Source organism: Trichechus manatus, unplaced genomic scaffold, assembly GCF_000243295.1.
Source record: "Trichechus manatus latirostris isolate Lorelei unplaced genomic scaffold, TriManLat1.0 scaffold00106, whole genome shotgun sequence".
In the NCBI taxonomy this organism is placed as follows: Eukaryota; Metazoa; Chordata; class Mammalia; order Sirenia; family Trichechidae; genus Trichechus; species Trichechus manatus.
The window spans coordinates 8,432,993-8,460,765 of record NW_004444042.1 but is presented as its reverse complement, the minus strand read 5'-3'; the positions used below and the strand labels follow the sequence as shown (position 1 = coordinate 8,460,765).

At 55.0% G+C, this 27,773-nt stretch overlaps 1 protein-coding gene across 2 annotated transcripts; it reads right to left on the bottom strand.

Annotated features, from left to right (window-relative positions):
* Positions 1-27,449, bottom strand: SPOCK2 (SPARC (osteonectin), cwcv and kazal like domains proteoglycan 2). 2 transcript variants are annotated; one of them, XM_004383253.1, is made up of 11 exons: positions 26,859-27,449; positions 10,995-11,003; positions 10,611-10,656; positions 10,247-10,361; positions 8,649-8,763; positions 6,564-6,678; positions 6,019-6,135; positions 5,313-5,531; positions 3,802-3,864; positions 2,077-2,211; positions 1,457-1,944 (listed from the first exon to the last, which is right to left on the bottom strand). In XM_004383253.1, the coding sequence occupies exons 1-11, from the start codon at positions 27,045-27,047 to the stop codon at positions 1,799-1,801; spliced, it is 1,269 nt and encodes a 422-aa protein (XP_004383310.1). In that variant the 5' UTR covers positions 27,048-27,449; the 3' UTR covers positions 1,457-1,798. The 2 variants fall into 2 exon arrangements, with proteins under 2 accessions (XP_023593473.1, XP_004383310.1); XM_023737705.1 differs by lacking the exon at positions 10,995-11,003 and having other exon boundaries at positions 1-1,944; positions 26,859-27,292.
* Between the last annotated feature and the right edge of the window lie 324 nt (positions 27,450-27,773).

Genomic DNA, 27,773 nt, shown 5'->3' with positions numbered 1-27,773 from the left:
TGTCCCACCGCACACTCACAGGCCACTTGGGATGGCCCCCAGGTGCACACACACATGCACACACACACTCACACACACACACACAGAGTGCTCACTACACCCAGAAGGGTATCAGGAGGCCAAGTCCAGGTAAGAAATCTTTCACCAAAGTTGTTCAGGAATTTGCCTCAAAGGAAGAGTTGGACATACAAGGAAAACAAACAAACAAACGAACGGGCCCCTTCTCATCAAACCTGGCTCCCATCTGGTAAGATTTGGGAGAACAGTGAGGTGTGGCTTCAGAGCCCAGCTGCTCTCAGTCTTGTCCCCTCTGACCTGTCACTACTTCCAAACACTACACAGCTTCAAAACAGAGCTGGGGAACCCCATCATGAGAGCAGTCCTAGGGAGCTTCAGAGCGGAGAGAGGGAGACCCCGAGGGCTGAGATGGGGGGTTGGCAATGGCTACTGGAGCCTCTCCCTTGAGAAAGAGGAAGATGGAGAGAGATGATGGGCTCCAGAGCAGGAAGGCTGCAGCTCTCAACTGCTCTGTTAAGGGGTCTCAGGGACAGCCCTTCTCATGAGTCTGGGAGGGAGAGATGCGTTTAGTTAAGGGGTCAGGGAGAAATGGACACAGACAAACCCCTAGCCAAGACCCAGGCCCCTCACCTGCTGTTTCTGATCCTCAGACTCCCTAGAGTAGACAAGGGGACCCCAGCAAGGGAGCAGAAGAAGGAGCAGCACCCCACAGATACACCACATGGAAGCCAAATGGTCATCTGCACAACCCTTGCCCATTCCCCTCCAAAAGACCAGCCCTAGTCCAGCACCCCCACCCAAAACCCCAAATCAATCTCTAACACAGAGAGGGGCTGGGCGATCCCTGGGTGTGGCATCCAGGGCTGCCCCCACCTCCACTTCTAAAAACTCCACACAGTACCTGCAACCGTGGATCTGCCTGCTGAGCCGGCCCCTCCTCCTTTCCCCCCTACTCCACCCTCTCTCTCTCGACAGGGACCTCACACAGCCGGGCCTTCCCCTCCCCCCGCCTCTCAGCTGCTGTTCCCAGCACCTTCTCGCCTTCTCGGCACCTGTGGTCACACTGGCTTGGGATAGGACGGTTTCACTAGTGCTCGGGAATCCAGCACAGGGAAGAGGCTTGCTGTGGCTGGGTGTCCTTGCGCGTCTCATCTGAGGCGGGTAGGGATGTCACAGGCCCATCGGCCCAGCCTGGGAGGACACCCAGCCAGCAGAGAACTCCCTGCAGCGGGGACACTCCCTCAGGCCAGAGCTGGACCCCAAAGGAGGAGGGAGAAGGGCAGGCATGGACAAGGGGAGGCGGGGCTGTAGAGCCACAGCAAATCAGATCAAGGAACCCCAGGGTGTCAGGTGGGGCTGGACTCAGTTAGCAGCCGTGACTGGGGGCATCTCATTTCATCAGTTTTGACCTTGTGGTGAGTGTATGGCTACAAATGTGTGTATTCTGAAACCAATGACTAATGGAAGGGAAACAGCACGTGGAGACCAAGGGGGCTTCTGGGTGGCTCTCTGCCAGGAGCAGTGTGGGCCAAGGACACGTCAGCGCATGCCGCACGCGCACACACGCGCGCATACACTCAAGCACACACAGTCACACACCCAGACACACGTGACTCACACATGCCATGCACACTCACACGTCCAGTCTGCCCATTGGAGGCAGGTCCTTCCACTGCATTTTCTGGTTCCGTTCACTAGGCTGCCTGCATCTGTCCAGGTCTCTGCCGGCCCGTCTCCCCCGGCCATCGGCGCCCTGGCCTGCCCGGCTCCCCGCAGCCATCTACCAGATGTAGCCTCCGTCATCGGCCTCACCCGCCTCTCCTTCCTCCTCCTCGGCCTCCTCGCCGGCTTCCTCTGTGTCCTTCTCCTCCTCGTCCTCCCAGCCGACGCCGCTCCCAAAGTCCCCCGAGAAGCCCACGATGTCGTCTGTGATGTGGACGGGCCAAGAGGCAGGTTAGGAGCTGGCTCACCCCCTCTCCTCCTACTCAGCCGGGACCCCCACCCCCCGAGACAAGGCCCACAGGGGCCTCCACAGACTCAGGCCCCGGCGGCCCTTACCGCAGTCGGGGCTCCCATGCGTGCGACTGCCTGTCAGCTCCACGCCCAGCTGGTCCACGCACCAGCAGTCGCCGCTTGGGTCACACTGCGTCTTCCGGTAGTAGCCATCCTCGTCACAGCTCGGGATGAAGACTCCTGAGGGGGCACGCCCAGCAGGGTCAGAGCAGCGCCCCGGCCGTGGGCCCTTCCAGGGCGGCCCAGGAGCTCGGGTACAAGCTGTCCATGCCACAGTGCGCAGCCACTCCAGGTGCTGACCATGTAGGGCCCACACACTGGAGGCGAGGAAACCCCTTCACCAAATGGCCTGCAGGGGCCCGTCATGCTGCCTCTCCGTGGGAGCTCCTTTCCCTTCAGCTTCCTCGATCTCGGCCCAGGTGCTCTAGGACAGCCAGTGTGATCTCCTGTCTGACGCCCCTGATCCCACCACTGCACCACCGTTTGGCTGAACACCCAGTCCTCTCTCCTCAGCCCCTCTGAATCTAACCTGCCTCAGGCCCACCCCACCTTCCTCAGGCCTCAACCTGCTGCTACTCCTCCCTCCGGTCACCAGGCATCTTCCGAGATCAACACTCCCGGACCAGGTGTAGGGGGATGTGACACACATAAAAAAGCCAGTTGCCCATGAGTGGACTCCAACCCATGGCGACCCCACGTGTGTCAGAATAGAACTGTGTTCCATGGGGTTTTCAGTGGCTGATTTTTCAGACGTAGATCGCCAGGCCTTTCTTCCAAGGTGCCTCTGGGTGAACTTGAACCTCCAAACTTTCAGTGAGCAGCCGAGAACATTTGCAACGTCCAGGGACTCCTGGGATACACACGGACACCTGAACGATGTTAGGTGAGGATGGGTGCCATAAGGCACAGGAATAAGCTTGGGGAATATGGAGGAGAGGATTGCTTCCAGGGGGAGGGGCATGGCAGTTTCCTCGAGGACACGGGGCTCACAGTCCACATGGCACCGCAGAGCAGTTAGTGCTGGGTTTCATGTGTGCTGGTCTCGTTGTCCCTGCTAAATGCCAGGCTGTTCTCAAGGACTCCGAAGGCCCTGCATGATCTGGACTCCCACACCCCTCTGTCCATCAACCTTGGACCCTTTTCTCTGTTCCCCAAGAACTTCACACTTTCTCCCGCCCTTGGCTCTGCCCTTGGCTGTCTCATTTTCACCCATCATGTCTCTCCTTGAGTGCTAGGCTCCTCAGAGGGGCCTTCGCTGACCCCTTAGACTAACTAGACCCCCTTGTCCTGTCCCCCAGCACCTGCCCTTCTCCTCCACGCACGTCCCAGTGGGCCATCTGTATTTCTCTGTATGGGTGTTTCCCCCGCCAGCCCATGCACTCAGTGAGGGTGGGAATGAGTCTGCCCTGCCTGTCACTCTGCCGGCTGGGCTTCCTGCTGCGTCTCTCCAGGGCTGGCACTCAAGTGTCTCCTGACCACATGACTGAGCATCTGCCTGTGGAGGGGCCTGGCTTGAGCTCTGCCCACGAGCAGGGCACAGTAAGTACTTGAATGCAAGGTTCTAGGTTCCTTCTGTATCCCAACCCCGAGCCTGGCATGGCTGGGCACCAAATTAGTGCTTAAAACACACTTTTCGAAGGACTACTTGGGAGATCCTGCCTCACCACAAGGATAAAACCCAAGAGAAAGTTTCCCTATCCTGTCTTCCTAGGCACCCTCAGGCACGCCTCCCTGCCTGCTCCTCTGAGCACCCCACCCAGGACCCCTCACCTGGCTTCTTCTTGGCAGCTTCCTGGATCTGGATGCGCTCCAGCTCCGCCAGGCAGGGGGGCTCTGTAGAGAGAAGCAGCCTCTGACAGGCTATTCCTTGGTGCTGGTGGGGTGCATGGAGCCCCCCAAAGCTTAGAAACCAGGCAGGGTCTCTGCAAGATGATACACCCAGGGTCTGATACAGGGTGCCCCAGGCTGGTGTTGGGAAGCACCTGGCCCTCTCAGGTCCCAAAAGTCTGGGCAGGGCTCTGCGGGATGGAACACCAACCTCCAACTAGGTGAAGCCACCCACATCGCTGTGGGATGGGCTGAGGGCTCCCAAGACCCAGTGCCCTGGGCTCCCTGAGAGTGCTGGCGACCCGTGGGGTAAGTAACCAGAATCCAGACAAGGTGGGTGACTGCACAATACCCCAGGGCAAGAGGCCCCAGGGGAATGTTGGACAGAACTCCTGGGCCTAGAAATAACCAGCAGCAAAACCTTGAACTTGGCTATGACCTTGGGAAGCCCCTGGCCCCCAGGCTGGAGGCCTGCCTGACTATCCAGTGATAACAAGTCCCGGCCTCCTGCCCAAAGGAGACCAGTGTACAGAATGAATGAAATGTGCTTCAAAGGCCTTGAGGGTAAAAGTGCTGGCACAATGCAGGCAACAGGAAGGTTGGGCAGTTAGGGGCTGCTGATCAAAACACTTCACGTTTGCGAGGGATTTGTGATGTACATAGTGCTCTGCACATAGACAGTCTCACGTCATCCTCACACGGTCTTCGAGGAAGGTATTATCTCCCAACTCAGATGAAGAAACTGAAGATTCGGTGACTTGCCCAGGATCCCAAATTAGCATATGGTGGAGCCCAAGCCCACCTGACAGCGGGGCAGTCAGTAAGGCAGGACACCAGGGCCGACCCCACTCCAGGCTGGTCGGCTGACCCCTCAGGACCTCATTTTCCCCACCAAGGACATTGCTGCTTGGTCCAGATGATCTCTAAGCCCAAGGCTGGCTCTGGTCTGAGGTTTACACAGCTAACAAGTGACTTCACATCTCTAACGCTAATGATAGCCGACATGATCACTTCTCTGGGGCAAAGAATGTGAGCTGGGCCCAGAAGTGAGATCTCTGAGAAGCTCGTGTTGCTTCAGCTTCAGGGCCCCTCAGTTACACAACCCCTTCCAAGGCTCCCAAAGGGCCCTAGAAATTTTACATTTGTAGTTTTTAATATTCTTTCTTAATTTAAAAGTGCATAAGCTTCATGGCCCACAAAACCTGGATCCACCTGGGAGCTTGCCAAGAAAGGGAGTTAAAAGTGCTGGCCTCCCTGGGTGCTAAGAGATGAGATGTTGAGAGAGTACCAGGTGGTCAAGCCAGGCAGTGCTGGGCCTGGGCAGGTGGCCAAGAGGGAACCTCTCTGACTTTGGGTCTTTCTCCCCTCTTGTTAGTTCTTATGGCTGCTGCCTGGAATAGAGGCAGAGCCCACACGGGAGGGCTGGGGGCAGCCCGGCGAGGGGCCACACTCACTCTCCCTCCAGAAGCAGAAGCACCACTCAGCAGTGGAGACCCGGCCATCCTTGTAGGTGTCGCAGGAGTTGAAGAAGGGACGGATGCAGACCTCGTACTTGTCCAGATTGATGGCAGCCAGCTCCATCTGGTCCAGGAAGAGGTCGGCACTGGTGTCCAGCTTGGAGAACATCCAGCCAATGGAGTCCTTACAGCTGGCCCCCAGACTCTTGTCCAACCCTGGGGAGAAGACCAGGGCTCAGACAAGATCAAGGTAAACTGCTCTGTCCATCTGCCCCTCCATCCTCCCATCTCTCTGTTAGCTCCAAGGCTCTGTTCAAGGTCAGGGCGGCTCTGAATCTACCATGGGGTTTAGAAACTCAAGAATGGCCAAAGGCCTATCTCTCTACCTCTAGATAGGACTGTACCTAAGCAATTGGAAACTCTGCCTTGAAAGGCCTTCCGGGAAAATAGCTCCTTCCCTTCCCTTGACTACATTTCAGAGTTTCAGCGTCCTCCACCATCTTAACAAGTTCTTCCTAATAGCTAACCCATATCTCTCCTTCTGCAGTTGAGGTCTACTTCCCTTCTTCTGGGGCTGGACTCTTTATGGGCCGAGAGTCTGGCAGGAGGGAGCTCAGAGTGGGTGGGCCCCAGTGCACAGGTGTCTCCCCTTCCCCCTACCCCCTCCCTCCATCTTCCCAGGCAGAGCACCCAGCTCCTGTACCAGTGGTGGGGCTGGCTCCGCTGCTGGAGCTGTTCTGCTTGGAGTTCTCATGAAGGAGCTGAAACCAGTCCCGCAGCCGATCCCCCAGGTCTGCCAGGTCCTGACCCGTGCAGGTCTCTGCAGGTGGCAGAACAGGGACAAGAGGGTGGAGGGTGAATGTGGAGTGAAGCAACAAGCCTGACCTCAGCCTGGGGTGCTGCCCCCCGTCCAGGAGGCTGTGCAGTGGTCAGGGACACAATGCAGTGAGGGAAGTTAGAACTCAGATGCATCCTCTCCCATCCTCCTTCCTAGCTCTAAAAACACACAGCTCCAGCTTCCTGTGGCTGAGTCCCTGCCCTCTGCCCACCTTCCAGACACCCAGGGAGAAGAACTGAGGCAGAGGCCCAAGCCCTCCTGCTCTGTGTTAGCCAGGCCCCCCGGGCCCACAGGTCCCTCAGGCCTTTCCCTGTTTTGCCCACTTGTCCCTGCAGAACTCTCTTGGCATTCCCGGGCCCTGAAGGAGGCCCCACCCCAGCTGGCTGCGGCCCACACTCGCTCTTCTCTACCTGGTTTGCCATCAGTGGTGGAGGCGGCAGCCTGCTCCGTGGGGCAGGGGCAAGGGCCCTCGCATCTCACTACCAGCTGCTTGCTGCTCAGGCACGCCTGCTGTTCCAGCTTACACTGCAGAAGAAGAGAGGCCGGCTGGGTCCCACGGCTGGGCACCCTCGGACCTACCACGGCAGCTTCATCTGTCTCTCCGATGGAGACAAGAGGGAAGTGCCCGTGAACAGCCTCAAAGACAGCCCTTCCACCCTCTGCAGACCACAGTGCACAGTGGTAAGGGGCAGGAGAGCCAGGAAGAGGGGCCAGGGAACAGTCCTTGCTGTCGAAGTGCCCCGGAACCCCACTTGCACCTGCCTACTCTCTCTGAATACTTTTCTTTCCCAGGACACCCAACTCCCCATCACCCCAGCAACCCACGGCCTTCAGGGCTGATCCTTCTTCTCACCACGTTCCCTTACATCCTTGTGTAATCTGCTGTGGCCCCTCCCTTCTGGAACCCTCCCTCAGTGACCTCCTACAATCACCTTCAGCAGGCTTTTCTCAGTTCTCTTAATAACAAACAGCCACTGTCCAGTGGGAGCCCTTGTGGTGCAGTGGTTAAGAGCTGGGCTGCTAACCGAAAAGGGCTGGCAGTTCGAATCCACCAGCTGCTCCTTGCAAACCCCATGGGGCAGTTCTACTCTGTCCTATGGGGTCACTATGAGTCGGAAGTGACTCGATGGCACCTAACAACAACAACAACCGTCTACTGAACATTCACCCGTTCCCCAGCCTTCACTAGGAGACACTTCTGCTGCAGCCAGCTTCTGAAAGAAGCTCCCCTATTCCTGTGATTCTTCACCTCCCTGCACGACAGCCGCCATGACCCTCGGACCACAAGCTCAGCCCAAAGCCCCCCTTCCCTCGCTGTGTGGTGTGACACAGCATCCCCCTTCTCCTTCTCCGTCTGTCGGCTCTGCCTCCGTCTCCTTTTTATCCCTCCTAAATGTCGCTTGGAGTCCCGTGGTGGTGCAAACGATTAAGCGCTCAACTACTAACCGAAGATTTAGTAGTTTGAACACACCGAGGGGCACCTTGGAAGAAAGGCCTGGAGATCTGCTTCCAAAAGGTCACAGCCTAGAAAACCCTATGGGGAAGTTCTACTCTGCACACACGGGGTCGCTGTGAGTTGGAAGCGACTCGACGGCAACTGTGTTTTTTTGGTTTCTAAATGTAGCTTCTGCCCTAGCCTTCATGCTCTCTCACCCCAAAAGGCTTCCTAAGCCCTAGAACCCAACCCCACCCAGCTGGCTGCTCCCTAACAGACAGTGCCCTCCACGGCACAAGCAATTCCCAACTCCTCGCCGCTAATACAACATTCACGATTGCAACCTGCATTTCTATGGTACTTTAAAGTTTGTAAAGCACTTTCACAAATATTTACCAGCTGCCCTGAAGTCATTTCTAACTCATGGCGACCCCATCCATGTGCGTCAGAGGAGAGCTGTGCTCGAACCCACCCACAGGACAAAACCCTATGGAGCTCAGTTCTACTCTGTAACACACAGATCGCCAGGAGTCGGAATCAACTCGAAAGCACCGGGTTTGGTTTTTTTGTTTTTCACAGATATTGTCTCATGCATACTGTCCTCACAAAAATCTTGTAAGGTGAGAAATCGTTCCCCCAGCCACTGCTCCTCCCACATCAGTCTCAGAGAGGATTCTTTCCTCTTTCCCCAGAACAGCCCGTGTTTGCTGGGGAAAACCAGGCCAACATGTGGAAATCTGCCTGTGGAAAGCTTCTCTGTCCTTTCTTTAACCCCAGACCAGTGGGTCTTCCCTTCCATAGCCCTCAGGACTTTCCAGAGCCCCTTCCTTACCTACTCGAACTTCAGTTACCTGTCCACGTGTCTCCTCAGGCCCCGCCCCCTACTCTCACCTGTCCAAGGGCAGCCCCAGTGCAGGGGTGCAGGGCCTGAGCTGTAGGTGACCCTTCTACACGTCGGCACTGGGAACCCCCCGGGAGACCCAGCTGCGTTGTCCTCTCTGCTCCCTGGGGCCTCAGGTGTGCCGTCCACCCCATCCCACCTGGGGCCACAGCTCCTCACCACCGAGCTGTAAGTGTGGCCATCAGAGCCGCAGACGGAGGCGAGCTGGGCCATGTGACAGGGCTTGCAGATGGTGTCTTTGTTTCCATGGAGTTTCAGGGTAGGCTGCTTGATCCTACAGAGGGAGAAGTGTGGGGAAGGCACAGGGAGGGAGGTGAAAATGAGACAGGGACAGGAGAAAGGAGGGTTTGGGAGATTCATTCCAGTAAGAAGCTGGTGTCAGCAGTCTACAGCAGATGCAGCTGGCTCCTACCCCCTGCCCACCTGGCAAGACCCTCCCCCAGCTCATAAGGGTGGAACCAACTGGGTGGGGCACAGACAGCCCACGTCCCTCTTTTCCAGGGTGTTACTGAGTTCAGCAGAGCCTGCACGTAGCAACTCCAACTGTGAGAGATAAAGGGGAGTGTTTTGTTTGAACACCAAGGTTGTTTTTTCTTTCTTTCTTTTCTATTTTTTTAAATTGAATTATTTGCCAACATTTACAAAATGGGAGAGTTCACATAAAAATCTGGCTTTCTGGCATTTCTTAGAGAGTGGAAGATTTGCCCGTCTTGGCCCTGCCTTCTGGCCCCTCTTGACATCTCGCCTGCGCTCTCCAGAGCGTCCTTCACCCAGCCTTCTTCTCTCATTTACATTACCTGCCAGGGCCCTGTTGGCATCTAAGATTGCAATCCTCAGTCTCTGGTCTCTGACTCTATGATTCAGGAAAGAGGGGAGGAAAATCGAGCCTTTTCTGGGGGTCTTGGAACCAGGCAATTTCTTGTCATTGGACTGGAGCTGGGGCCTCCTCAAATGCCCCTCACCTTCCCTCTTCTGTGAGTCTCAGAAACTACAACCTTAAATATGTCACGACATCATTGCATGTTAGAGCTAGAAGGAACCTCAAATTATCTGGTCCCAACCTATTTGCCTTACAGATATGGACATCAAGGTCCAGAGAGGAGGTGGGACTTTCCTTGGGTTCCACAGTGTCTGGGGATTGCTCTCATAGGGTGTGGTGGTTTTAAACTACATTCACAGATTCTTTGACACTCCTCCTTTCAAAAGATGAAGCTAATGCCCCTCCCCTAGAATGTGGGCAGTACTGAGTGACTCGCTTCTAACAAATAGAACATGGCAGAAGTGATGTATGACTTCCATGACTAGGTCATACAAGACATCGTGGCTCCTCCTTGCTCTCTCTCTTGGATCATTCGTTTCAGGGGAAGCCAGCTGCCATGTTGCGAGGACACTCAAGCAGCCCTATGGAGGGGTCCATGTGACTAGGATGTAAGGCCTCCAGCCAATAGCCAGGTGAGTGAGCTTGGAAGCAGATCCTCCATCCCCAGTCATGCCTTCAGATGACTGCAGACCCAGTCTACATCTTAATTGTAACCTCATGACAGACCCTGAGCCAGAACCATTCAGCAGGACCACTCCTGGAGTTTTCACCTTCAGAAACCATGTCAGATAATATACAGTGCTTTAAGCCACTAAGTTTTGAAGTAACTAAGATTTGTTTTGCAACAGTAGGTAACTAATATAGAAGGAGAGGATCACTTAACCCCTTACTCTTTGGGCAAACCCCTTCAGGGACTCCCAGCTCCCCAGCCCCTCACCTGTGCTCCAGCTTTTTGCGGCTGATGCACATGGCCCGCTGGTAGCCCTGGGCGATGCACACCTTGTGGCGGCTGCACTTCACTTTCTGGCAGGGATCCTTGGTGGTGTCCAGGGCTGCAGGGTGGGAACACAGGTCACCTGGGAATCAATGCCAGATAACCCAGGAATCCCCAGCCCCACTTCTGACCTGGGAGGCCCCTCCCTCCAGCAGCCCTTGATAACCAGAGCCTCAGCTCAGAAGTCCCGCCCCCATCTGGGCCTGGCTGCTCAAGGAGCCCCCAAAGCCCGGGTTGGGACCTGCCTGCCGGTCTCATGTCCTCATGGGTACCAGTCACCTTCCCCCACCTGGGAAGGGCACGTTACCTTCATCTCCCTGCTGATTGTCCTCCCAGCTCTTGATGTAGTCATCCTAGAAAAGGACAGAGTTGGAGAGGAGGGATGGGCTAGGATTCACACCCTAGAGCAAGTGAGGGGTCAGCCCAGCTCCAGGGCCAAGGAGAGGAGAGGGCTGGGCCACCACCCCCACATGCAAATCTGCCCCCCACCCTGGTGGCTGCCTAGTTCACCCAGGCCCTGCCAGCTGTCTCCTCCAACCTCTCTCTCTCTAAGCCCAAGTCCAGAATCCCTTGCAGCCTCTCCCAAAAGCTCCTCATTCCCCCTATCCCATGTTGGATGCTAGCAGGGAGGAAGAAGTCGGGGCAAGGGTGTGGAGGAAGAGGAGGTGAGAGTGGGGTGTGCTGTACTCACCTCCACCTCCTGGGGATCAGGAACCAGCAGCAGGTTACGGCAAACAGAGCAGGAGGAGAAAGGGAGAGAGACGGGGATCTCAGTGGGAGGCCTACCCTCAGACCACAGGGCGCCAGGGTTCCCCTGACCTCACCATGTGGCTGTGGTGCTGGGCAATGGCCTTTGATTACTGTGATGGATTGAATTGTGTCCCCCCAAAATATGTGTTATAAATCCTAACCCCTATGTCTGTGGTAGAGGAGCCCTGGAGGTTCCAACCCACTAGCCACTCTGCAGGAGAAAGATGTGGCAGTCTGCTTGCATAAAGATTACAGCCTTGGAAACCTTATGTGGCAGTTCTATCCTGTCCTATAGGGTTTCTATGAGTCGGAATCGACTCGATGGCAATGGTTAGATCAGTGGTTATAATCCCGTTTGAGCATGAGTTTTCTTTGTTATGTTAATGAGACAGAATTAGTGTAGGGTGTGTCTTAAATCAATCTCTTTTGAGATATAAAAGATTAAACAAGCATGTGAGAAACAGAGATGGGGGAAGAGAGATGCCAAGCCACATGGAGACCGCCAAGGAGCACAAGTTCAGGGACAAGGACCTTCCTTCAGAGCCAACAGGGAAAGAAAGCCTTCCCCTAGAGCTGGCACCCTCAATTTGGACTTCTAGCCTCCTAAACTGTGAGAAGATAAATTTCTGTTTGTTCAAGCCACCCATATGTGGTACTTTTGTTACAGCAGCACTAGACGACTAAGACAGAGTTACTACTGCCCTCTGATGGGGCTTCCAATTGGAAGCCAGTATTCCTATGTCTGGAACCCTGGTGGCACAGTGGCTAAGAGTTCAGCTGCTAACCAAAAGGTCAGCAGTTCGAATCCACCAGCCGCTCTTTAGAAACCCTGAGAGGCAGTTCTACTGGGTCATATAGGCTCGCTACGACTCAGAATCGACTTGATGGCAACGGGTTTGGTTTTCTGGTTGATTCCGATGTCTTCACCACTGAGAGCTTAAGGCCTGGGCCCACTCAGGGCCTGGCCCGGGAGCAGTAATGGTGGGGCCGTGCCTTTGAGAGTGCACGGCCCCTCCCTCTACTCCTGGCCCTGCAGCTGGTCCCAACAACCCACCCAGGAACCACCACCAGGACAGATGTCTGCTGGCCCATACTGCCCCAAGAGCCGTGATTCTCAACGCCTGGGCCCTGAATGCCCCAGAAACGCCTCTCTCTCTCTTCTGCCAGGGCCCCCTCTGGCAGCCTCCTTCCTGACACCTGCCCCCCGCCATGTGACTGCACGGAAGAAGGACCCCCTCTTCAAGCTGCATGGGGCCTGTTTGTCACTCCTGATGGTGGAGCTCAGATAATGGCGAGTGGAGGGGGCCATGCTCCCTCCCAATGTTGATGGCTCCCCAGTAATTACGGTCCTGCTGGAACCGTCAGATTCAGAGGATACTGAAAGGCCCTCAGAAGTCATCTGGTCCAGCCACCTCGGTGTGGGGGAGGCCAGAAAGCCCAGAGAGGGAAACAACCTGACCGACCCAGGTCCCACGTCACTGAGCCCAGGTCTCCTGGCGCCGGGGCAGAGCCCTCACCACAAGCCACTGTCCCAGCCCCAGGCCCGGGGGAAACGGCTTCTCACTTGCCCTGGCCACAGGGCCTTCCCGTGGGCTTGTGGAACCCAGAGTGGCCAGAGGAAGAGCAGCTCCCACCCGGCCTCACTCCCTGGCATGAGACCCTCAACTCCTTCTGGTTCCTTCCCTTTCCCCTATGAGTCGGGAGCAGTTGCTAGAAACCAGCCAACAGATCCAAGAGTGCTCCTGGTGAAGGCTCTGCCAGGTAGGCAGGGAGAGGGCTTCTGGGGCCTGGAGAATGGCAGGAGCCAGTTGCTGCTACCTCTGGATCGGGCTCCAGGAAGGGCTCCAGGGCCAGGACAAAGAGGGGGATGGGAAGCCACGCTCAGCTGCATCCCTCAACCTGAGTGCCATCCCCACCCAAGGGTCAGAGATGTGCAAGGGTGGGGGGCAAAGGCAACACTGTGGTTGGAAGTGTGAGTGGCTGCCAGGACTTGGGGAAGAAGATATAGGGCTCCTATGCCAGGGGGTACCCACATGGGGACAGCCACTGGCACAAGGAAGGGCACCCAAAAGGGCTTTGAAAGCTCAAGGGGTTTGGGACCTCTGAAGCTTCCCCCAGAAGTTGGCAAGCATCAGAGAAGCAGGAAGGGAGAAGGGTGTTTGTTAATATGACCTCCACAATATCTCCCAGCCTGGGCAAAGGCCAGAAAGGAGCCAGAGCCATGCAGGCCGGTGGAGTGTACTGTGCAGAGGTGGGTACCTGGGTGCATGTCATGCACAGGTGTGCATGTGTATGCAGAGCCATGGTGCGCACAGGCACGTTCATGGGCATGACTCATACGACATGTATGTGCAGTTATATGTGCGTGTGTGCACAGGTCCCCACTGACAAGCATGTGTATACACACACGCATGCATAGCAACAGTGCATGCTGGGTGCAGGTAGGAAAACAAAGACACTTTGAGGCAGTCCACCCGATGCCAGATGGTTCTTACCCAGAAATGAAGTAACAAAACCCACTTCTGTGAGCAGCCTCCAGTTTTCACACGTGGTCACCGAGGCCCTCCCCTCAGGCTCGGCCTTCCTGCCTCTTCCACAGTGAGAGACGGGAGATGGGGGCAGGAAGCCACAGCCCTTTTCCCTGTGAGAGCCTGGCTTGCCTGGCCCTGTTCTCTCTTTCTGTTCCTCCCTCTTGGAGTCTGTAGCTTTCACGTGTGTCTCTGTATATCTCTTTGTCTCCCTCTTTCTCTCCCTCTCTCTTCTGTTTCTCTCACTTGGTCTCTCTCCCTATCCCTTTACTCTAGCCACACCTCCCCTACACAAACATGTCCAAGGAGTCCTTAAGGCCCAGGAGCCAGCAGAGAGGAAGGCCTGGGCTGGCACTTCTGCGTGCTGGACACACCAGCCCAGCTTCTTGGGCATCCACCTAGATTCCATAGCACTTGACCTGAGCCCTCCTGAGCCTCTGGGCAAGCTTCTGAGGAAATGACTTGAGACACAATTTCCCTCGATTGCCAGTAGGAGGCGCAGAAGAGTGTGGCTCTGTGTGACCAAAGGAAGCAGCTCAGACCCAGCCTTCTCCAGGAGCTCCTCCAGGATGGAGGGGTCCTCACCCCAGGGTCCACCCCATCACAGGGGGGAAGTGGAGGCTGAAAGTGGCTGAGGCCAAGGTTACAAGGGTTGGTGCAAATGTAGGGCTGGGCCTCCAGCAAGTTGGGATCCCTGGGGAGGGTGATGGTGATGAGGTTGTAAAGAGGGCAGCGGACATGGATGGACTTTGGGAGGCTGGTGTGAATCTCCTGCCCTCAACCAACAAGAGTTGGGTGCCCCCTAACCCACCCACCATCACTGGAGTAGGGAAGGGCCATGGCCTCTGCTCCAGGCTCCTCCGGCCCCTACGCTGTCAGCTAAGTACCTTAATGTCTTCTCACTGCCTACTCTGGCTCTACCCTGGGCCTTAACCTCTCCCCAGGCTGTGAACAGAAGCCTCTGGGACTCAGTATAAAGCAGGTTCTCAAAGGTCAAGACCAAGAATTTCTGACTAGAAATTCAGGGAAAAGAAGGAGTTCTAAGAAAGAGGCTTTTCACTAGCCAGCTCCTTTGTTAGAGGCCTCCTGGTGAGTGGTCTCCGCCTGCCCATCCCTGGAACACCAACCTGGTGAGACTCCTCTCCCTGATTCAGCCAGTGAGTAGGTCATTCACACCACCACCTGCAGGGATTGGGCCCCTTCTGTATGCAAGTGCTGAGCTGGGTTCTAGCTAAACTCTTTGTCCCCACTATGGTGGGAACTGTGGTGAGGGCTGTGATGGGTGGGGTTGAGCAAAGCCTAGGCACTTCTGGATCCCAGGACCCTCAGTCCCAGGAGGGTGGGAGCAGCCAGCCAGAGAGTGGGCCGAGGAGGAGACGGAAGCCCTGGAATCACAGATTCCCCATGCTTCCCCTTACCAGTTGACCTCAGCACCCAGCCCATAGGACCACTGGGAGATTAAAAAAAGATGGCATCTGGGAGGGGCTGATGTCCCAGATGCCCTCAACAATAAAAGCTGTTATTACTGAAGAAGAGATGCTGGACTTCATGTGGGGAGAATGAGGGAGGAACAGGAACAGGGGGCTAGGAAGTGGTCACATGAGGAGTCCCTGAAAAGTAGAGAAGAGACAGGCTGTGGGGAGAGCAGAGACCAGTGGGAGTGTGAGGAGAATCAGCCCCTGTGGGGTCTTAGGGGTGAGGGAAGAGTGGCCATAAGGAAGTCCTGGGGCAGCCTGGGAATGGCCCTCTAGGGGCGGAGCCCAGAGACACACTTAGCAGCTCCTGAGGTCAGGTGTGGGCTGGCATCTATAAAGTGAAAAAGAGGTGTTTGCTAGCAACTGTGAATAATGCCTCTCAATGCAGTGGTTATCTATTTATGGCACCAACTGGGCTCATTAGCAGCTGTGAGAAATGGCCTGATAAGGGCACCAGGGTCTCCTTAGGAAGCAGGAGCCCTGGTTCCAGTGCTGGCTTGGCTGCCAATTGTGTCCTCACCTGAAAAACAGGGATTTGGAGGGCCCACCGCTAGTGCCTGAGCAAGACCCAGACCAGAGGGGGATGGGCCACAGGCTGGGACCCACAGTTCGGGGATAAAGCTGGAGCACCACGTCTATTGACCTAGTTAGTGTGGTCCATTGCTGATCACAGATGTGACACCATAAACCCAGCAGTGCTCAGAAACAGCAGACACGTGAGGGAACTTCTGGAATGTACTGATGCACCATGGTATGTATTTAACGGTGCTTTTAAGTTTTTTCATTATCTGTCTTCATTTTATCCTCACGATCCTGCAAAGTAGGCAAGGCCCATAGATTATCCCTACTAAAATTGAGAGAATGCACAATCATTTTTTAAAAACTTAAACAAAAATTTTTTTGAGAAAACTGAGGCTCAAGAAGCAGAGCAACCAGCCCAGGGTCACAAGACAGATGAGTGGCCGAGCCAGGACTCTCCTGTCTGCGATCTGGCCCCACATGTATGCTGCGGCCTGTCTCCCTCTGGCCTGACCCTTGCTCCAGAGCACTAGAAGTGGGATCTTCCAGAAGAGAGGAGCAGTGTCTCATACTGAGAAGTGGTGGGCAGAGGTGGAGAGGGTTTTGGACCAGGAGTTCACTTCATTCCTAGCTCTTTGTATTGCATCCTTGGGCAAGTCACTTCCACTCATGGGCTTAAGTTTCTTTCTCTGTTCCACGTGGTTCTCAGCGCTGGCTGCACATTAGAATCAGCTTTTTAAAACTTCCAATGTCCAAGCAAGCGCCACCTAACACCCCTGGCATCAGAATCTCCTGGGTGAGGCCTGGCATTGGTAGAGCTCGCACTGGTTCTAAGCAGGCAGTGGAGTGAGAACCACGGGGCCAGGTCTCAGGTCTAAGTCCTTCCAGTCTGCATCCTACATCTCCACCAGTATCACTTGCTGTCAAGTCGACTCCAACTTCTGGTGACTCCATGTGTGTCAGAGTAGAACTGCGCTCCATAGGGTCTTCAATAGCTGACGTTTTTCAGAAGTAAATCACCAGGCTTTTCTTATAAGGTGCCTCTGGGTGGACTCGAACCTCTAACTGTTTGGTTAGCCAGCTGAGAGCATTAACTGTTCACGCGGAGGCTGCCCTTCCTCCCTCTGAGTGTGCTTCAAGCAAAGCAAACGCTCAGTCCATGAAGACTGGGTTGACTACTGGCACCCAGTCTCCTGACTTCCAACTCTGTGCCCTTGCCTTTGGAGCACACGCCATGCCGACCTCCCCAATTGTACGAGATCAAGCCAAAGGCTGCCCTCTCCTTATCTTCTACGTCCAACCAATCCCCAGGTCCTGTCCATCCACCTCCGAAATCTCTCTCCTCTCCCCTCGCCTTGCACCCCGTCCCAATCTTACCAGCCCAGGCCTGAGACACAGTGGCGCCTGCTCACTTGTCTCCCTGCCTTCCATCCACCTTCCATGCTGCTGCAGCCACAGCGATCTTTCTAGAATACAATTCTGGTTACACCTCTCCCTCCTTAAAATCCTTCACTAAGACCACAGTTTGCTCTCATTTTGGAAAAAAAAAAGTGGGTAGTGGGCGAAGAAAAGGATTCAAATAAAAATGTTCACAGTGGTTTCCTCTGGGGGTAGAATACAGAGAATTTTGTCATCTTTCTGCCTTTTTCCAATTTTCTAAAATTTCTACAATGAACATGTAATATTTTTGCAATGAGGGAAAATACAATAAATAGTGTATTTTAAAAATCTTTCACTAGTTCCCTAGTACCTACAGAAAAAAGCCCATCTTCTCTCAATCTGTTCCTGGTTACCCCAGCTCTAGGTCCTTCCAGTGTGTGTTCTAGCACATCCTTCTTCCCCTCCTGGAATGAGAGTTCACATCTATCCCCAGAAATTCTATTCATCTTTCAAAACCCAGCTCAGGCACCACCTTCCCCAACCCGTCCCAGATCCAGTTTTCCTCCAGGCCACCTATGCCTTGTACAAGTCTATTACCGCTCTGGTTACACTGCAAAGCAAGGTCGTTGCTTCTGCTTCCATCTATCCTACTTAGATGGCGAGTTCCCGAGGGCAGAGACCATATAAAGTTCATCTCTATATGCCCAGTACCTAGCACATAGTCATAATACTATTAATTATGGCTAATATCTTTTCAGCATGACCATGTGGGAGGCACTGGGCTAAGTACTGTAAATTCACTGTTGCACTCAATCCTTACAACAGCCCTCAGGGAAATTACTATTATTATTCCCATTTTTCAGATGATAAAACTGAGGCTTGCAGAGGTTAAGTGACTTAACCAGGCCCACGTATCTATTGCACAGCAGAACAGTATTGGCACCCAAAACTGTGATTCCAGAATCCAGCTCCTAACCAGGACTCTGTACTGCTCCATAAATGTTAGCTGTTGAAGAAGGTCCCAGGCTAGGGGCTGGATCCAGGAGGCCTAATGCTAGCCCATGGGTGGTTTCTCCCACTACACCAGCTCTGTCTCAGCCTCCAGGCAGGGAGTCCCCTAGCAAGGGAGAGAAGGGGCTGGCTGTGGTAGGGGGAGACACCTGGGTCCCCCCTTCTCCAGCCACTTTCCAGAAACCCCTTCACAGATCCGCTGTTTGGCTGGTTTGTAGCTAACCCATCTCCTGCTTTGATCTCTGCTGCTCAGCTCAGTTGCCATGGAGATAGGCCCACTGCACCAAGCTGGGGAGAGAGATGGTGGTGAGTGCGCAGGCCTAGTCCGGCTTAGGGGGCACATGCTGGGTGATTCCAAGTGCTGTTTACTTCCTGTCATTTTAATTAGAACCCAAAGCACCCGCTCACTTCACAGCTTGAATTAACCCAGTCTCTACTACCCTCTCCATCTGGTGGGCAGGAGGGGATGCAGCAGTGAATCACGCAAAGGAGGAGCAGCCCTCCAAGGCCCTGATTTATTGGGGGAAGATCTCTACCTGCCTCTTTGCAGCACAGTGTGTTGGGGGACTGAACCCCAGGAAAGGAATCGGGGCACTGGGTTCCACCTTGCCTTGGCCAATGAGACTGCACGCTGGAGAGTCACTGGCCCCACTGGACTCCACTTCCGTGTCTATAAAATCCGGCTAACCACCTTGCCTTCCTCACTAGCTGTGGAGGGCCCAGTGCGAAAATATGAGAACACTTTGTGAATTGTGAAGGTCTGTACTTTGAAAAGACACAAAACAGAATCACTGAGCACTGCGTTCCTTGGCGCACACAGTGGGAGCCTGCAGGAAGGGTGAGCTGAAGGCCTTTGCAGGTCTCATAGTCACAAAGGGCCTCCAATACAGACTTTTGCCATTGTCTCCAAATGAGGCTATATGGCTGGAGGCAGACTGACAGGACGAAGACGTTCATCACGAGACTTCAAATAAACCACAACTTTGTAACCCCATTACGGCATCTCTTCATTTTTTAATAGATCAAGAACCTCTAAAAATGGAAGTGGTCCAGGACCCTCTCAATCTTCTAGAGGCCCTGTAACAAAAAAAAAAAAACCCAGTTGCCCGGTAGTCAATTCCAACCCATAGTGACCTCATTTGTTGCAGAGAAGAACTACACTCCCGATCACCAGGCCTTTCCTCCGATGTGCCTCTGGGTGGGTTCTAACTGCCAAACTTTCGGTTAGTAACCCAGCGCTTCACCGTTTGCACCTGTTCCTGGTGTTATTTTCACCTCATTCCTCAGGGAAGGGAGCCTCTGATGGAGATCCGTGGTGCGGGCCTCCTCCCACCGTCTCCTGGAACAGCAGCAAGCGCACAGAGACAGGGAACCGGAGAGGTGAAGTGTGGGTCACTGAGGACTGGCACCACCAACACATACCCAGACAGAATCCCCTTGAAGCTGCAGTTCCCTCCCTGAGGTAGGGCTGAGGGCCCCACCCCCACCCCACAGCTGGTCTGATTGAGGCAGGTGGGGGGCGGGGTCGGTTGTTAAATATTTGTGCTCTCTCACAGAGGGAGTGGCAGGGCTGTTTGTCAGACCTGGACAAACAGAAGGAGGCTGCCTCCCACCTCCTCTCCCCTCTGAGGAATTTCCTTGGAGGGTAAAAATGTGTTTATCACTCCCAGCGTGCCAGCAGCTCTGCTAGGCTCAGGTATGCCCAACACCCGCCCATACTCCCCTGGTTCTAACTTCTCCCGCTACTCCAGGGACAAAGCTATGACTGCCATCAGGACCTCAGGGACATGGTGGGGGGCCAGGTGGGGGGCAGGATTTCAATCCCAGGGATCTCTGAGGAAGATCCCAGAGACTAGAGCTGAGAAACCTGGACATGGTATAGTGGAAGAACATTAGAAAACAGGGGAGGGGAGACAGGTTCTCCGGGCCCGCCCTTCTCTGGGCCTGCTTCTTTATCTGTAAAATAGGGTGTGGGAGAGGGTGGTTAGTCTCCACGGTTCTGTTTGCGCAGCTCTACCAAACTGAGAACTTTGAGAAGAGTGGAACAGGAGTCTGAACAATGCTAGACTCTGATTCTCTGAGCTGTGCAAGGGGACATGGGGTCAAGGAGGGAGCCAGGCAGAGGGAAGACGCAGCGGGCTGGGCTTGTTGTGAGTGCTGAGTGCAGCCTTCGCCTCTTCTTAGGGGCCAGGGGAGAGATAGGAGGAAGCTGTTTTCCACCTGAGGGAGCCCATCCTTACTCACCCCACAGGTCTGATGGGGTGGTACCTGCTCTGAGGGCACTGAGGTGGGGAAGGGGAGGGAAGCTCTGAGCCCCCTACTCCAGGAGAAAGGGGAAGAGGGCTGTAGCCAGATGCAGACCCACAAGGCACATGTGCTGAAGGATGGGGAGCACAAGGGATAATCTTCCTTCATGTCCTTTTTCACTCCCTTATCCTACAAAAGAGTGATTGGGTCCTGGGTTCTAGGCGTATCTGCCTCAACCTTTCTGGGGTTCAGAAAGAGGAAGAGATCTCCCCAAGTAACCAACACAGCTCAGACCAGAGTCCCATCTCCCCTTGACCCCCTGCTGCCTATAACCTTCACCTCCAACACCTGAACTCTCAATGCTGCTACCTGGAGCAGAGACCACCCAGGAGAGGAGGGTCGAATGACACAATCCCTCAGATCCTCTATGGCTCTCACGGTCCACAGTGTGCACATTTATACTGAGCACCTACTAGGTGTGCAAACACCCCATGCAAGGTTCTGGGGATAGGGTGGTAAGGTATATATATCCAGACCCTGCCCTCAGGGGCTTATGATCGGTGGAGCATGCTACACAGACATTAAAAACCACAGTCAGAAGACTCCTGAGATACAAGCCCATAGCATAAGTGATGCCTCGAGGCTGCAACCAACATGTGCTAAATGAGTTTATGGCCAATAAATACTACAGGGGCCCTGAGGAAGGGGCTATCTCTGCAACTGCATGCTGGCCAAGTCTTTGGGAGGTGGGGGTGTGTCTTAGTCATCTAGTGCTGTTACAACAGAAATACCACAAGTGGATGGCTTTAACAAAGAGAAATTTATCTCTTCACAGTAAAGTAGGCTAGAAGTCCAAATTCAGGGCATCAGCTCCAGGGGAAGCCTTTCTCTCTCTGTTGGCCTTCTCATCAGTGTTCCCCCAGACTTGGAGCTTCTTGGCCCAGGGACCCGGTCCAAAGGACACGCTCTGCTCCCAGCACTGCTTTTTTGATGGTCTGAGGTCCCCCTGTCTCACTGCTCACTTCTGTCTTTTATATCTCAAGACATTGCCTCAGGATACAATCCGATCTTGTAGACTGAGTCCTGCCTTACTAACACAACTGCCACCCATCCTCCCTCATTAACATCATAGAGGCAGGATTTACAACAAATAGGAAAACCACACAATACCAGGAATCATGGCCCAGCCAAACTGATGACATACATTTTTGGGGGGACATAATTCAATCCATGACAGGGTGGTGGGGTTCCGAGGTCAGCACGCCTCAAGAATCACATCACTCTATAGGCCTCAGCTGGGCCCAGGTCGACCCGCCAAGTTTGGACACCACCGTGTATCTAAGGCCTAGGGCTGGACGCCCATTGTCCTTGTCCACAGCTCTAAGAAGACTCATGCTGTACCTGCAAAGAAACACAAGCAAGGTGGGATGCCCCGCTCCAGCCTGGTGTTTGTCCAGAGGTGCCGTTTAGGCCCCATTTCCCAGGTTTCTCAGCCTCTAGCTAAAACACACCCCACCCTGATCTGGTCACAGATACTGAAACTGTACCTCCTTCCTCAGGAGTGAAAGGGCAATGCCTTCCTTAAACCCGAAGGCTTGCTGCCCAGCTTGTGGTGGTGGTGGGGTGCATGGGGTGGGGTAAGATTACAGTGGAGGGGCAGTTGAAGGGCTCTGGTGCTGTTCTTCAGAGTCACAGAATGCCAAGGGCTCTGCACATCATTTATCCTGCCCATTAATTTGATGGGAAAACCAAGGCCTAGAAATAGGAAGTAGCTTGCACAGCTAGTTTTTTCCTCTCACTAGGAAAACAAGTAGAGCACTCTCCCTGGGTCCTTGGGGTCAAATAGAGCTCTACCCCTCCTCCTGACAGCCTTCTGACTTCCTAGAGAATGGGAGCGGGGCGCTGGCTTTCCAGCCTCTTCAGACTGCCAGGCAGACAAGAGAAGCGTATGACAGACTCCCCCCATCTCCAGGAAAAGCGAGTTTTCTTCTTGCCCCTCTCTTCGCAAGGCTTGGAGCACTGTTGGGTGTTCAAGAGTCCCTCACCCTCTAAGCTTTGCCTCTGGGAGATGCCAGCCCCTCGAGTGTGGGAGAGAAGCTAGAAACCACAGGGGTGGAGGAGGTCAGGTAAGAACCCACCCTCCTATCCCCAAGCCCCAATTATGGAATCCATTCTGACCTAGTTTGGGGTTCTTCTCACACACCCACATTCATCCACAAACATCTGTGCAGCTCATCCCCACACTTGCATGTGTTTAGGTGTATGCCGGGGAAGGGAGAGGGTGGTAATAAGGGGGCCCCTTTGGGGTTAAGACGCGCTGTTGGCCCACCTGGTGCTCATAAAAGCATGAGAATTATTATACGTGCCAGCAGGCAGCGGTATCCCTGGGTCACACCACATGATCTTGGTGAAGCACCTGGCATTCGGTAGGTGCTCAGATCTGCAGCAAATGAGTGAATTAGTGCATATTATTGGAGACTGAGGCATGGTGTGGGAAATGCTGATCCATCTAGTGGTTTCTCTATGGGGCTGGAGAGTATTGCCTGAAATGGCTGCCCTCTGACAGGGCATGTTTATGCATTCATTTCAGACTCCCATTCTGAAGCCAAAGCTCAGAGGGGTTATGTGATGTGCCCAACATCATGTAGCCAGATAGGGGCAGAGCCAGTACTTGATCCCAGCCCTGCCAACTCCTAGGCCAGAGCTTTCCTGACCGCATTGCACTCCTTGCTTCTCTTGGAGTGTCACTAAACCAGGGGATGGGGGGCAGGCTGGTGGCAAACTGCTGATGACACTGGGGGCTTTGGCTCACCTTCCTAGGAGGTGCTGCTCCTGCCCAGGGCATCCTTGGAGGCTCACTGGGCACAAGCCAAGGTGGACTTTGTTCTCCACAGTAGACTCTCCCTTCCCACTTTCACTAAAGGTTAGTCCTAGAGTTCCCTGAAAAGCAAAGCTGAGTTAGACAACCTGGACTCAAATCCCAGCTCTGCCACCTTCTAGCTATCAACTCTTGGCTAGTTACCTAACTTCTCTGTGCCTCGATTTCTTCAACCATACAAAGGGTAGGACTATAAAGTAAACGGGAGTTCCTGAGCGGTGCAAACAGTTAACATGCTAGCCTGCTAACCAGAGGTTGGAGGTTCAAGTCCACCCAGAGACACCTCAGAAGAAAGGCCTGGTGACCTACTTCTGAAATATCAGTTGTTGAAAACCCTATGGAGAACAGTTCCACTCTGACACACATGGGGTCACCATGAGTTGGAGTCAGCAGCAACTGGTTAACTTATAAAAATAACTCTCTCACAGGTTGTTGAGAGGCACAAGAGAGGATGCATATAAAGGCTTACTGCAGGGACTGGTAGATGTAAGTGCTCACCATAATCAGTGAGCCAGCATATACGAACGGACTGCCTCCTGGTGCCAAGCACTAGGCTGGGCACTCATAAGTGTTATTAAAATTTAATGGAAGTGGAGTACAGAGTAGAAAAGAGCCAAGAAGAAACAGAACAGTTGATTCTTCCCAGCCAGACTCTTTGGAGGCTGCCCTAGAGAATGCTGTGTGATGGGCCTGTCTCCTCTCTCCATCTCTATGAGGTTTGGATGCTTTGTTCCAAAGACCTGCAGTCAAATCCCATCCAGCCCTGCAGGGAATGAATCCTGAAATGTGAACATTGGGGAGGAGGGCTCAGAAAAGCCCACACTGTCCAGGGCAGGTCACAGCTAGATCTGTGAGCCAAGGAGCCCGGCCAACCCTTGGCCCCAGCCTCGCCCACAACCTCCCATCTCCTGACACGACAGGCTCTCCTCCCTGGCAGCAGGGTATTAGAAGAGATCTGCCCAGGCACAGGATGTGAGTGCCCTGTGCTCCACTGGAGGGAGGATTACTCAGCTGGTCAATCCTGCCTCCCTAGAATCCTGGTGTTCAGAGAAAGAATGCTAAATCGCACTCCCCCCAGTCAGCTCTGACCAGTTCCACCCTGGAGCAACTCCTCAAGCTTTCTTCAGTTCTGTCCACACCATTCAATGAGACACTTCCCTCACTCACCCCATCGACTCAATCCTATTCCCCAAGAGCCTCCCACTCCCCCTGCCTGTCTCCCTTCTACTGAGCCTAACTGGGGACCCTGTGTCATTTTGTGATTAAGAACAAGGTTCGGGTTCAAACTGGCAACCACTTAGGGGTTCAGAAGAAATTCCTAGCTATCCTTTGAGGAGCCAAGGAGCACGTTTTTAAGAGACCCGGGCTGTTTGAGCTGGAAATATACATGAAGTCTGTCATTACTGTGCACAATTGGAGGGCCTTCAGGTCTTAAGGTAGGAAGTGGGGCTTCTACTGCAGAGGACCGAGAGAAGTGTCTATCCTGCTGGCAGGGTCTCTGTGCCTAGGCTGTGCACTGCACAACTCCAGGGAGTGCCATTCACATCAGGGCACTCCAGAGTCATGCCTACAGTGGCTCTGAGCTTGCAGCCTCCTGCCTTTCTGCAGAAGCTACCAACGGACCCAGGGCCAGGCCTCCTGCTCAGCCTCCTTCCTCTTCCTTCTCCTCTCCCCGACCCTTATTCCTACAGCCAAGGCGCCGTAAATGGGGTTTTAGAGGAAATTTGCCCTACAAACAGCTGAGATCACCTAAATGCCCCAAAGCTTTCCAAGAGTCTTATGCAGGTCTTGCAGAATTTTGAATCTGGTGCCTTTCTTCTGATGAACTGCGAGGAAGGGGAAGTGGCTGGCATCCATACAGGGAGACAGGTGGGCAGCCCTGTGCCATGGGGTCGGGCAGCCCGTCCTTTATCCTCACCCACAGAGTGGGCTATGGAAACAGGTGGAGGGAGGGAGGAGGGGAGGAATCTTTTATTTTTAAGCCCTTACTGTTCTGATTAAGCATCTCTTTTTCCTCCGACCTTCACCGGTCCCATCAGCCAGCGAGTAGGCAGGAGGCCTGGGCCAGTGACACATGGATTCCGGATGGGCCAGCGTGCTGCCGCCCCCTCGCTGCCGCGGCCCGGTGCTTCCCAGCAGCAGCGGGAGACTGCGCTAATCTGTGCTGGGCCTGCAGGTGCCGCGGCGAAGGCCTTGCAGGAGCCCCGGGCCACCCTCGCTGGCCACGCTGTGAGTGGGGCAGAGCCCGAAGCCAGACCGCCCTCTCTGGGCCAGACTGCTCAGCCCGGGGACCCAGGCCCCGGCGTTGTGCTGTTCCACCCTCCCTGCCCCCGATTAATTACAATCTGCCACTTTGACTTCTGTTGTCTCACGATAACAAGAAGATAACGTATCTCTGCCTTTCTCATCACTTGGCTGAGAAGCATATGAAGCATGTGTACTTGAAACACATTCCTAAGGAACTTCTGGATGCACGTAATTCGCTAGAGAAGACGAGAAAGGTCACGGTGTGGCCTGTGTGTATGAGCAGGGTCGGATGAGAGGATGTGGAAGCCAGTGAGAACAGGGGTCGTCAAAGAAGCTTTCTGGGCGCAGGGCGCCAACGAGCACCAGGTCGCCGGGATGAGCTTGCAGCATCCGTGCCCATCCCCCATCCCCTCCGTTCTCGGGGTCCCGGCCACGCCCTCTGCCCCCCCCCCTCGCCTGTGCCCGCTGCGAGGAAGGAGCGGCTCTTCTGGGAACGCCGCCTTTGATTTCTCCTCTGATCTACAGGTGCCCGTAAACAAAGTACTGCAGCGACGCCGGCTCGTCCGCAGCCGCCGCCCCGCCCCCACCCCGCAAAGTTCGGCCCAAGGTTAAGCCGGGGGCTCCGGAACGCGTCCATCAAGGGGCCCTCCACCCAGCTTCTGGGCTCCTCTCTGCTTTTCCAGCCCACCAGGCTACGGAGTCTTCCTTCCGGCTCGGAGCCGCTCCTCTTTCTCTGGGCCGGGCTCGCCACTGCTCGGTGGGTCCCGCAAAACCAGCCTCCGCTGGCGCTCACGCCCCTGCGCGGGGACCCCAGATCTGGTTCTGGGGGCCACCTGGAGGTGACTTGGGCATTTTCACCGCCGTCGCCCGCCCCCCATCACAGACATGCCTTTCACCATCTTGCCTTATAAGCCCCCCACCCCAACTCAAAGCCCCGGCCTCTGTCACCCCCTCTTCTCAAAGCCCAGGTCGGGAACAGAGGGCACCAGCCAAGGCGATGCTACGGTCCCCGCCGGCACCACCCAGACCTGCCCCTCCGCAGTGCCCCGTATGTGGAGCCTGCAGCGACCACCCGGCTAGGGGCAGGCACCGGGACGGATGACAAAAACCGTGGCTAGCAGGTCTGAGGGCCGAGCCGCAGCAAGGGTCCCCGCCCCCCCTCACCCCGCCCTGCATCCGTCTGCATCCCGCACCCCTTTTCAGTGCCCAGCCTGCTGAGGAGACCCTGTCGCGAGTGGGCGCCCCCGGAGAGTCTCCTCGCCCGATACTCGCTGGGGACGGCGTGTAGGATTGGGGGTCCCGGGCGGCGAGGACAAGGGGAGAGGGTCCTGGGCTGTGACGGCGGCGGCTGGGCAGAGCCGGGGGTGCGGGTTGTTTACTCTCGGTGCAATTAGCCGGCTGGGCTGCGGGAGCAGTGGGCTGCGACGTGCAGCGGCCGTTCCCGCGCCCAGGGCTCTGCCCCGAAGCGCCCTCCCCAACCCGCACCCCCAGGCCCGACCCTCGCGCGCCTGCAGACTCACGTCTCGGAAACGGTTCCAGTGCTTGATCTTGCCGCTGTACTGCGAGATGGACGACAGCCATTGCTCGTCCTCCATGAAATTGCCGGGGGTCTCGCCCTCCTTGAGCCCTCTGGCGTCGCCTTCGGCCAGGGCGGCCGCGGCAAGGAGCAGCAGTGGCAGCGCCAGCTGCCCGCAGCTCGGGGCGCGCATCGTGGTCTGGGTTCGATCTGGAGTCCCTTGACTTCTGCAGTATTTTAATGTCCTTCCTCCCACTCCGCGGTTGGCTCAGCTTCCTCTGCCCTCCTCCTGCGGTCTGACTCCGGTGAGAGATGGATGGTGGGTCGCGGCTGAAATGTGACCTGGTTAGGAGATTGCACTTGTCTGAAAAAGCCCAGCGCTGGACGCGGAGAAGGAGAGAGAATCAGAGAGGCTGCGCCAGCAGGGGCTGTGTCTGTAACTGTAGCATCAGCATCACGTTTGACATCATCATACCTGGTTTAAAAAAAAAGGGGGGGGGTAAATTTCAAAGCGAAGCTCTAGATCAGAGCGCCAGCCGCAGCTGAGCCCAGCTCAGCCCTCCAGGAGTTGCAAGCTGAGGAATCAGAATCCGGAGGGTGGAGAGCACGATAAAGGGTCCCAGGGTGTCCCCAGGGAATATGGGAATTGGGTGAAGACACACAACTCCCTGGTTACAAAATCAACCGGGCTCCGGTGTCGAAAAGGGAATTTGGCCACACACACTCTTTTTCTCCCCTTTCCTCCTACCCAGAGCAGGTCACGCCACAGCCCTGACAGCTGGCTTCCCTCCAGTTATGGCTCGACGGTAATGGGTGGCTTCCTTAAGACAAAAGTCATATAACAACTGGCTGCCTCAGAATGACTGCTCCCCGGCCCCGCATGCTCTTTTCAAGGCAAGGCCTGAGAACTGAATGGCTG

Bases quoted from the DNA above. Each gene is read 5' to 3' on its own strand.
- SPOCK2 (XM_004383253.1), bottom strand. From the start codon at position 27,047: ATGCGCGCCCCGAGCTGCGGGCAGCTGGCGCTGCCACTGCTGCTCCTT. The intron at 5,532-6,018 runs GTACAGGAGCTG...TCTTCTCCCCAG, and splicing joins CGGAGCCAGCCCCACCACTG to GGTTGGACAAGAGTCTGGGG. The intron at 3,865-5,312 runs GTGAGTGTGGCC...TTCTCTCTACAG, and splicing joins CTTCTGCTTCTGGAGGGAGA to AGCCCCCCTGCCTGGCGGAG.